This window comes from Dermacentor albipictus, chromosome 4 (genome assembly GCF_038994185.2).
Source record: "Dermacentor albipictus isolate Rhodes 1998 colony chromosome 4, USDA_Dalb.pri_finalv2, whole genome shotgun sequence".
Lineage (NCBI taxonomy): Eukaryota > Metazoa > Arthropoda > Arachnida > Ixodida > Ixodidae > Dermacentor > Dermacentor albipictus.
In genome coordinates, this window is record NC_091824.1 from 170,949,495 (window position 1) to 170,961,104 (window position 11,610).

The window sequence follows — 11,610 nt, forward strand, 5'->3', positions numbered from 1 at the left end:
CACTGGGACAAATATGAGAAACTCTATGCACTCGGATATATATAACTCGGAGAAAACCGTTGTTGGGACATGTATTTGGACAACTTAACAGAAGTACTATTATTAACAACCTAAAAACTTGAATACGAAAGAAGTATTATGTATTTTTCATGGCTTCAAAGCTAACCGCTTGACCTAAAATTATAAATTTTGCAGCGCCCTCTGTGTTTTCTACTGATGCCAGGTTATTGACACTATTTGCCAGGCCTGTCTCGCTAGGTGACAGCGGGGTGATGTCCGCCTCTGGTGGGAATGAGACAGCTTTGCTCGGAAGTTTCGCCAGGAAGCAGGTGAAGTACGGCAGCACCTGCAAGTATGTCTCGCGCAGCGGAAAGACAATTAAGCACGTCGTACAGCCGGGCGACACGCTACAGGGCATTGCGCTGCGCTACGGAGTCACGGTGAGCAGACAGTGCGTCGGTCAGTCTCGCTTTAGTACAAGCGGTCGACGACCTAGGGTGTCTCTTCAGAAACGAAACTGTTGCATTTGCGTCATATTTCAAGGTTTTAGGTTCCACATAACTTTGTAGGTAGTTGGTCAGTGCCGGGAAACATGAGCGGGGAGCTGTGTATGAATGAAGCTCGCGGCCAACACACAGTACGTGCTTGCCGTTGTTCAGTGTTGCAATTAAAGCTTGGACATGCGCTGGTCGACTGGAAAGAATGCGATAAATTGAAGCAGGAACTAGCATTACACCTCTGCGAGGAGCACAGGATCGAGGCCGAGCTATATGTAGGTCGCGGAGGAGATGTTGCGTCTAAGGTGGGTTTGCCCAGTGGGACTGGCATAGTTATCCTGGAAACAGCGCGTAGGAGCAAAACTAAAAATGTGTCTGCTCTCTCGTTCCAGCTGCGCGGATAGCCGAAGGTGTGGCATATTAGAATGTGGCAAAGCTTGTATGTGGGTGCAATACAAATACTGTGTAATATTTGGGCACTATGCACGGTTCGAGAAGTAGCGAGTTTCGTTTGTCACGCGACCAAGGCGTGAGCTGCGTGCCGCCAATCCTCTTAATTTTTACTTTTAAAATAATGAAAGAAAGAAACGGAAAAAGCGGGAGAAGAGAGCAGACCGGCGCAGGGAGCGTATAACCTGCGCTTGTATCTTTGACACTGCTCTTAAGGTCCTTTGCCCTGTTAATGTGCACCACGAATTTCCGTTGCCATATCTCCCGTATATACATATTGAAGTGGAGATGTGACAAAAGGCGGCAAGTTACTTTCATTGGGTGGTTCTTTTTACTCGAAAGCATAAGATCTGCCACAGTAACTTATATCGCACCTGTTTTCTTCCCCTCTCATCTGCTAGGAGAAAATAAGCAGTAAGTATGCTGATCGGTTAGTAACACGACCGCTCTCTTCTGGACAGACACTCAAATCGTGCTCTTTGTAACATAAAGCCTCTAATACCGATTTCGAAGGTTGTAGCTGCATAGCACGTTATGACTGTGTAGGTAAAGTGTTAAAGTCAGTACTGCGCTCATCATTGTTGCTATTGAAAAATCAGCGGATCTCTTTTCTGCTCGACATGATCACATATTTGCAGTTTTGCCGAGATGGTAGCGCAAGTGGGGATGGATGCTGGTGATTTTGTAGCTGTGCCAAGCTGCAGCAATTGATAGCTTGTATGTGGTGTCATAAACGGCCTTCGCAAGATCGCTGTTCACAGATGTCCTAGTGTAGCTCAGATAAGGACTGCAGATGAAGAGGTCGCGTTTCATCCTTGTCATATCGTGTGGACTCGGGTACACTTTACTTGAGTAGATATGTTGTTGGTTTCAGTGTTATATCATCACTAACATGTGCTTGTTAGACGTGGAACCATTGAAGCTTTGCAAGCCTGGATTTCTTCCCGTTTGCTTGAAAGCTAGTGGAAGTGTTGTTTTATGTGTCAACAAATTAGAAGTTGAATGTTCATTAGTTTCTTGAGTGTGCATAGCTTAATTTGACCTTGTTCATAATGCTTGTAGGTGGCTTTGGTTACTTGAGAATTGACACTTCATGCTTCAGTTTTCATATGGGTATCAGTGGTTTTCAAACTGGATGATGAGCATGTGAAAAAATAAAGTAGGTAAACTGTTTTCTTTAAATTTGCGTACACTAGTTGCTTTGATGCGCTTTAATTGCTTTGTGACCTTAACAAAACAAAACCACAAAAGAGGACCATTTTCTGCTTGCACAGAGGCAGCATAACAGCATCTCATTTATTTGTTCAGGCATGTGAGTGATGTAGTATTTTTTTTTTCAGTGTAAAGGGCTATGCATTAGCAGAGTTCATCCTACATTTTCCCACTTTTCTTACTTTATCTTCCTTTTTTTTTTCTGCTTTTGTTATGCTGGTTGTAAAACTTCAGCTGCAGTTCAGCTGCTCACTGCCTACAAAGAATTTTAATTTCAGTAGTTGAACACGGTTGAAATAATGCCATGTTCATGTGAAATTATTATTATGGTTACAGGTATACAGAACAGTGTTTGGCAACTCTATGGTAAACAGCTTGCCTCGTTTCATTGCCAGTCAATATTATGCCTCTGTTCCTTACAGCTTGGTTCTCTTACTGCGATATTATCTTCTTGCTCATTAACTCTGGTAACAGTGCGAATTTGTTCTCATTGTCATTGCATATTATGCTTTAGTACTTCCTGCTCTTGTGCCTTACCTGAAGACCTAAATGCTAGCTGGCGCAAGTTTATGTAAGTGATGATTTGCCTCAGATTGTTAGCAGTGATACCATAGTCAAAGTTAGTGATTGCAAGAATGGATTACTTTTACAGACGGAAGAGCTGAAGCGTGCAAACCGCCTCTGGACAAGTGACAGCTTATTTTTGCGGACATGGCTGGCAGTGCCTGTGGTAGAGGCGGTGCCGACAGTGGGTGGTGCCTCAGCCTCAGGAGGCAGAGACACCAATGGTGAGGACAGGGCAGGCCTTGAGGACACACCTCTGCAGTCCGACGAGAGCATTGCAGATTTCCTGGGCCGTATTGACAATTCTATTGCCAAGTCGCGCAGCCAGTTGCGCCAACTGTCTCATACGAGGTGAGGCAGCTACCCCCTGCGGTAGCCCAGTGCCTACGCCATGGTGCTGCTTGAGCTCGAGGTCACGAGTTTAATCCCGGCCGTGGTGGCCGCATTTCAGTGGGGGCAAAAGGCAGAAGTACAAATGTGCTGTGAATTGGGTGCATTCAAAGAACCTCAGGTGGTGAGAATTTATCCGGATAGTTCTCTGTTTCACACAAAAACCTACAAGAACAAAGGGGGTTAACCAAGGGGCCCGATTTTTATTAATCATGTCATGAGAAGCCAACTACTTCTTATAAATTACATAATGATGGTCTCGAATCTGGCAACATTGATGCCTTCACCCTAAAAGATCGCGTACTCGTGATGCCTGTGGCAGAAAGGCTGTTCCACATCCGCTGCCAAGGTTTGTGAGTAGTGGCGTTGCCTAACACTCCCAAGGTTAGTTCTAGTAGCAAACATGCTATGGTGTTAGGCTGCTGAGCACGAAGTCGCGAGATCAAATCCCGGCCACGGCGGCCGCATTTCGGTGGGGGCGAAATGCGAAAACACCCGTGTGCTTAGATTTAGGGGCACGTTAAAGAACCCCAGCTGATCGAAATTTTCCGGAGTCCTCCACTACGGCATGCCTCATAATCAGAAAGTGGTTTTGGCATGTAAAACCCCATAATTTAATTTTTTTTTTTAGTAGTAAACATGAATACCCAAGAAAGTTGATGGGAAAACAGCACTGCGGTAGCTCGATTTGTTAGAGCATCGCACGCGTAATGCGAAGACATGGGATTGTTCCCCGCCTGCGACAGTTAGTTTTTCATACACTTTCATTGCCATTAATTTATGATTTCTTTCATTCAATTAGTAATAAGTTTTCCCCTGTGTTATCCTTGGTGTCTTTGTTCGTTGGCTTCTCATGATAGGACACAAAAATTCAGTTACGCTAGCCCAGGAACATGTTCTTAAATACATTTCTAGAACATGATAGGTCGCTTCCTTTTGTGTTTTATCGGATAAGCTATACCGTGGTTTGGACAAGCTGATAATGCATGATTTGATGTGGGTAATGCACCGAAAACAAGTACAGAATGAGAGACATGTCCCTTTGTCCCGTGCACATTTGAGATGTGCATCGGCCTGTCATTTTCAAACCACACTCAGTGGCAGTCTAACATACTTCCTCATGGTGGAGGCATACCACAAGGAGCCATTGTTTTGCTGGTTCTATTTGACATGATGATGTGAGGCGTGGCTGTGGAACTTCTGCTTCGAAGTAGTCTATGCTGATATCATCATGCTTTAGGTGGATCCAAAAGACACCAGCTTCAATACTGATGAAGTCCATGACACCATACAGCTTGGGCTCGACACCATTGATACTCGTTTACTACCTATTGGCTTTCACCCGTCCTTCGAATTAGCATTTCTCCTCCTGGGCGACCATGAAACAGAACAGGCCAGGATCTTCCCCCCAACCTCGTGGCTGGCCTATCGAGTGTTCAACCAGGCAGTGGATACAAATTCCGGGTAGTCTCGCTGAATGAGACTGGCAGATGTAAGGGATGGCTGTGCCAACTTGGGGCCACCCGGTACAAAGAGTTCCACCTGATCCGGTGCCTCAGTAGCTACTTTGGCATGCAGAGACCCACTAAATTCGGATGCTCTTCCTGGAGCACTGAGCTGTACAAGTATGTGGACCTGCCATCACTCAAGGCAGTCATTGAGCCATACAATGAGTCATAATATGCTTAGGCAGCATAGAGAAGCTGGCCAAAGGCTTCTCACCTTGCTTCTCTGTACCAATGCACTTCAGCTACAAAAGTCCTCCAGACACTGACCATCTAACACTGCCAATTGCAAGACTCCTTGAGCAGTGGAGTGATGTCATGCTCAGAGTACCGAAACTCCTGATGCACAAGTGTCACAAGCAAGGCTACGTGGAATGCAGAACAATGGCCTCACGTATGGACCACATTTACTAATGTGGCCTGAGGTCTGTCTTTTAAGATCTGCTAAGCTGGCGGTGGGGGCACCACACAGCAACAGGAGAATCACATACCGGTATGGCCGTGGCCACGCACCCAGCTTCAGCCAACTAAAACTGTGCTGTACTCACTGCTTGCCACAAGATTTGTAAAGATGATCCAGAGGAAGACCTGCATAGACCGGAAAGGAAGGTAAACTGATTGTTTTTACTGACAGCTGGGACACGCTTTTGCCACGAATACCTGTGATAGTGATCCCTCTCCTCTAGAAATATACAAGGCACTTTTTTTAAAGACAATTTTTATAAAAAGGCTATAAGTGCAGCCCACACAGTTCTTGCAGACAAGTTCCTAGGCGAGACGGGCGTACTGTGTTGCTAATAATGTGAGCTTCAGAAGACCAATTAACAAAAATTCATTAAACTTTTTATTAGTGCTTTAGGGGCAGTTGTTTAAATGGCAAATTTGAAACAGTCACACTTTAGTGCACCCTCTTTTTTTTTTAAATCTTGAGTATCTCATCTCATTCAAGATTTTGTCAGAGAATTTCAATAGCAAATCCAGGCAATATGGAAATTGAGCACTGCAGAATGCAGAAAAGGTGGCCACACTATCATATCACACCGAAATGCCCCATCAGGACAAGCGCAAGAAAGTTAGACACTGAATGTCTTGGCCAGTCACAGCAGCTACTGATACGGCACGCTTTGCCTGGCAAGCATGTTTTTTTGTTTGAATGCTTTATTTAGACAATACATCGTCTAGGATGTAGGGGCTAAAGGCAGATGCAATTGCCTGACAAAGGCCGTCCTACCCATGTGCCGCTGTGTGTCGAGTCAGGATTAGCCATGGTATGCTATCATTTAAACGTCGCCCCACACTTCATTATGGGGCATTCCCACTTGCCCCGCGCAGGGACGCACTCAGCATCAATATTGCCTAAATTTGCCCTTTAATTTAGAAGAATATCTTAAATTATGTGCAATTCTTTTTATTTCTAAAATAAATGGGTGTGCCATAAATTGTGATGCCCTACAAGTTTTTCATGTGAACAACTGCCTTCAAGTTAATAATGAAAAAAGTGAACAAATTTTGGTAATTAATTTTTTCAGCGCAACTTAAGCAGCTTCAAGGTGTTTCAGACCCGCCATAGAACTTATGTGCAAAAACGACAGGTGTCTCATGGTCATTGCCATTTTATAAAAATCTGTATTGTCTAAAAAAAAAACCTGTTATATCTTTCGCTGACAGCAGGGACACGCTGTAGCATGCTGTTGCCACAGACACCTGTGGTAGTGACAGCCCCTGTCTAGATATTATATACGTGGCACTAACTTTAGAACGAACCCATTTCTCAGAGCACAACTAATGAACAGTGCCACAGTTTTGTAGATTGATTGTAGAGGTATAATATCACAGAGTATCACAGGATTTGTGAGAGATGCCGTAATGAAGAGCTCCATACTAACTTCGACCATGGTCAATCATTTCTGTGGAAACTCGCTAGGTGGAGGAAGATTCATGAAAGGAAAAGTTGTAATGTACACGACACTAGCATGAAGCTACAATAAAACCCATACAGGTTTCTTAGATGGAAAGGTTCGCAGGTAAAGAAAGATTTGTCTCTACAAGTGGTGATAAAATTGTGCTACTATCGAGTGGATGACAATTTCCTCTTTGAAAGGTTTGGCTTTGTGGGGTTTTTTAAGCTTGTACTGAAAGCATGCCATACGAGTGTTTTCGTGCTGAACAGTATTTTGTGCTTAGTAGCAGATTGTAATAGTTGCTGAGCTATTGTGGCACATGCATGCAGTTACCATGCTGGATGATTTTGCCCCTTGGCCAGTAGGGAGTTGGTACTGCACTGTTATCAGCCATCAGTACCACGCTTCTGCCAACTGAGGAAGAATGCAGTTGTATCTGGACTGCCAGAATTCGTGATTTGGCTACAGCTCTTGGCTTCATTTGAGATAATGACACGTTTACAAACAAGCACATTCAGAAGGCAAAATAGAAAGATGGTGATGTAGATATACCACTGTGTAGTATATGTTTATCTGTGATGTTTAAGAAAGATTAATGCAAGAACGAACAAATCATGCCACTGGTACGCTCATTTCATGCAAAACTTGGCCTCCGCTCCTATATATATATGTTTGGTTTACACCACTTGACCAAGTCAAGTCTACACCACTTGACCAAAACGCAGCTGCAGCGGTGAATCCATCGCTCTGTCTTGGCTCGGTACTGCCATCTGTCGGGCGCCGTTTTACTCACCGACGGCAGCAGAGGGTGGCAATGGCGTATGCAATGTCGCCACTCCTCCGGTCGGGTGGCTGGATATTTGAATTTCGAAAACGGTATTCGGACCATTCAGATGCAATTTTCTCCTAAACTAAGTCTTTTCTTGGCAAGAAACAAGCGTTGCAAAGTGTCGGGAATGGTATTTAAACAGTCCATGTCAACTTAGTATTTGACTTTAGTGTCCCTTTAAGTGCTGTCCAAACCTTACAATCGCACGAAAAAAAATTCTGTAATCAACTACCTGTATTCATTGCTCTGCAAAATGTATGCATCCAACCAATGGGTGGCAATATGTTGGGTGCCTGGGCGCAGGTGTATAGAGGGTAACGAGCTTGCAAATAGAATGGCAACTTCAATAGCAACAAAACCTAGAAATCCGACCATACCCGTTTCTGCCATACACTTGAAATCATTCTTATACAAAAAACTCGGGAGCTATTGGCAACACTTATGGGATGAGCAAACATTGAATAAGCTCCATCTAATTTAGCCAATTCTAGGGAACTGGCCATCATTAACAAAGTCGCAATGATCTGAAGTTCTCTTTTGCCGCCTCAGAATAGGGCATACATATGCTACACATTCATACCTTTTTAACTGGTGCTGAACCTTCCCTCTGTGGCAGATGTCGCGAAAGGCTGACCCTACTCCACGTCTTGCTGGAGTGCCGGGAAGCAGAAGAAGAGCAAAGATTGCACTTTCCTTTGGCATACAAACAGCGTATCCCTTTACATCCGACACTGTTTCTTGGCCCAGAACCTCTATTTGAAAGCAAGGCAGTGGTTAACTTTTAAATGATGTGCTGCATGTTATTAGCTCGAGAGATTTGTAGCTCTCCCTCTACCTAGAGGGTTTTGCTGCGAGCTTAGTGTTTTGTAGAGCACGTGCCTCCAGATCCTTGTGCTCAAGGCTCGTAGTGAGGCAGTAGTGCTAGTGGGATCAAATTTTTTTTCAGTTCATTTTAGAATACATGTTATGGTCATCGCTCACATCACTTGTCCTTGACATATTTTAATACGTACTTGTATATTTTTCTTACCTTACAGGGAATATTTTAGGCCTCTATACAACCTCGGTACATCTTAGTTGTCACTAACTGCATCATCGACCCTCCTGCACCATTTCTTGGCGCTCTTTGGCCATCACTGGCCCTTGCGCCAAAAAACCCTACACATCATCATCATCATCATCATCATCAGAATTGCTATCTACTTGATTGTAGCAGAATGCTACAGGAGAAAGTAGAACAAATTGTGGGATTTGAATGGAACTCATTTAGTCATTTGTAAACTTGCTATTTCAAGCTTTCTGCACATTGAATTGTTGGATAAATTGGCATGGCATCACCGTGCTGGCACCCTGGCTAGCTTATTTCGCAGAGAAAATGCACTGGCCACATGGGTGGCCTTGGTGTCGAATTTCTAGATTAGGACGAAATTTTCATGGTTTGTGAATTTAGACTTTTGATTTCTGGTTGGCTCCCTTCATAGACTAATGACAATTTTCACTTGTCTAAAAGCTCTTAAAATCTGTTTGGTTAAAATTCTGGTTGGCACATTTTGATCCACCCTAAAGGCTCCCGAGTTTTTGTTGTCTCCTCTAGTGAAATCGTGCAGTTTTGTCCAATTGAATTCAGGCAATAAAAGGTTGCCTGTGCCGTGTTTGCAGGTTTGAAGATGGCAGTGTTGAGGAGCCCACAGCTGGCGTAGCAGCACGAGACTCGGCACCAGCACCAGTGGTGATGACCCGGCAGGTGAAGCACTCGCTCCAGAGGCACGAGCGGGACCATGAGGAGATCTTCCAGCTCTAGCAGTGCTCCCCCACTCAGCCAATGACCCCAGCTCTGTGTGTGTGTGTGCTCTAGTGCGTGTGAACCCTCCGCCAAATTGGCAGGTACTACCGCTCCTGTGCTTGTGAAAAGGGGCTGTCAAGTTATGACCCTTTTCTCATGGTTGACATGTTCTGGCGATGGCAGGTCCTTGCTTACTGAACATTGTAATAAAGCCCTGCCATTTCCTTTGCCGATTCTATTCTAGCTGGAATAGGCAAGCATGTTCCAATTTGTCTGCCTGTTTTGAAGGAACGTAATGACATTGCCTCATCAGAAGTGGCATGCGGTGATGCTGGATCATCGCTGTCAGGAGGCGAGGCTTTGCTGAATGCCTGCGTGAATTTAAAAAACGCTCCAGGTTGGAACATGACCGTCTTTCATGGTACAGCTTTTGCCAAAAGAAACCAAGCCACTGTGTGCACAACAGCAGCTGACACTAGGATGTCTAGTTCGACTTCTGTCGCATCCACACTACACAAAACTACCAAATAAAAGCTGCTAATTCTCAAGGCCTTGTAGTGTCAGAACTTGCATAACCACAGAGTGATGCAGTCAGGACTCAGAAATGATCTTGCTTCCAGGGGTATGATTTCTTTTGACAGATGCTGTATGTTCTCTCATGGATCATGAAAGGCTCATCTGTTTTCATGGCACAAGATACTATACTATCAAATATTTTGCTGTACATTGTTCAAAGTTATGTTGTTCTAAACCGACTGTCGGTATAAATGAAACTTAGAGTATTTAGCATGACCCATCAAGTGCCATTTTCCTCGACTGTTGGTGCATGGCTGTTTGCAAGATACGGATGACTTCATGAGAATTGCATATCATTAGGACTCTGAATTGCCAAATTGGTAGCATAAATTCGCAGATCACCAATCTCCTGTACTTGCGAAAAGATGTTTGAAATGCTTTGCACCTTTTCCTTCTGATGTTTTGTCATTCTGTTTTTCATGAGGCTATGCAGCGTGTCTTAGGGAGTATGGGAATTTTCAATGTTGGACAGCTTTGCAAAGGTACTTGGCTGACCACCCCTTCAAACTGCATATTTCCTGGCATGCTGGCCAAGGATGTGGATATAAAAGTTACAGTTTCAGACGACAGGCAGGAAGAAAAAAGGAAATAGAAGTGTTGTGAAAAATTCAGATGCAACTGTATAGGTATAGAAGTGTTTACCTGATGGTGTGATTCTATGCCTTTCGCTCTAACCTTTGTGTTGACTTGACTGCTTCAGCTATTTTTCATTAGTTGCAGCAAGCTGCTGCCGAGCCGTGCAATAAGCTGCTAGGTTTTTATTGAACGCGCACTCTTATCCAGAGGATGCTTGAATGGAAAGTGAGCTGTATGGATACATCATAGCACTGGATCACTTTCACTCTGCTAACACAGCCAGTTCATTCGTTAATGCATTGAGAAAACTGCCAGTGAACACTGGCATATTATCCTCAGTTTACAAAACTGTTTAAGTAGTTTGTTGCAAGAAAATTGATGCGAGATGTTTTATAACCTTACAGCATCTTTTTGAAGAATTAAATTATCCCTATGCCCTAGTAATAACACCATAGTGTGTTAAGACTATAATATGTGGATGTTACATCCAGTCACATACTATTTCCAGGCCCTTGCGTCTCTTGCATCCAGGTGTATATTTTTTTGCTTATAGTATGTGATGCGCTATTTTTAGTAAAAGAAATGCAGGCAGTGCAAGAAATTGCTTTAGCTTCTGTGGCATATCCTGCTATGTATGTATGGGGGCAGAATTGACATCAATAGCTGGAAATTTTTATAAGTTGTGCTTGTGCTCTAAGGTTAACATTCTTGTTTTATTAGTGGTGCAACTACTTTGAGTGCACGGAATATTAATTTTGTCTACTACATGCATTATGACATATAGACTTTTGCTGCAAGACTACATTGTTTTAATGTTCGCATATAAGAAGTGCAACACTTTGGGAGAGCATTAAGCTGGTGCTCTTAATTTCTAATGACTATTCAATGTGTTTGTGTTGGAAGTGAGAAGGATTCATCATTGCCAAATTACTGATGCTAAAGTGTTACTCTGTTATGCACTGCATCTGGTTTACAATATGCATGACATATCTAGAAAGTTTGTCTTGAAGTGTATAAATGGTACTGTACTGTTATCCTTGTGTAGAATAGCCTGCTGTGAAGATAAAGCAGTGTTGAATTACGTTGTCCATTTGACATGCTCTTTTCTTGAATGCTCCTTGAGATGTCGGGCAGCTGTCGTAAACCTTGGAGCCAAAAAGCCCTTGGGTGGCCTTGAAATTTCTGACCTACATAAGGCAGAGCTGCAAGAATATACTTAATAAACCTGCAGCCTTTTAAGCTGCTGAACATATGACTATGAAATTTGTTCTTATGCTGTGACCATAACTAGTGTGCTAAATATAGATTGCCTCTTGTTACCTTTCAA

General features: G+C 43.5%; 1 protein-coding gene across 1 annotated transcript; it reads left to right on the plus strand.

Annotated features, from left to right (window-relative positions):
- Positions 1–243: 243 nt before the first annotated feature.
- Positions 244–11,378, plus strand: red (LysM peptidoglycan-binding domain-containing protein red). The gene is made up of 3 exons (XM_065432530.2): positions 244–440; positions 2,812–3,074; positions 9,008–11,378. The coding sequence occupies exons 1-3, from the start codon at positions 273–275 to the stop codon at positions 9,147–9,149; spliced, it is 573 nt and encodes a 190-aa protein (XP_065288602.1). The 5' UTR covers positions 244–272; the 3' UTR covers positions 9,150–11,378.
- Positions 11,379–11,610: the final 232 nt, after the last annotated feature.

Excerpts from the sequence above, each read along its gene's own strand:
- red (XM_065432530.2), top strand. The coding sequence starts at position 273 with ATGTCCGCCTCTGGTGGGAATGAGACAGCTTTGCTCGGAAGTTTCGCC. Across the intron at positions 441-2,811 it reads CGCTGCGCTACGGAGTCACG|ACGGAAGAGCTGAAGCGTGC; the intron begins GTGAGCAGACAG and ends TTACTTTTACAG. Across the intron at positions 3,075-9,007 it reads CGCCAACTGTCTCATACGAG|GTTTGAAGATGGCAGTGTTG; the intron begins GTGAGGCAGCTA and ends CCGTGTTTGCAG.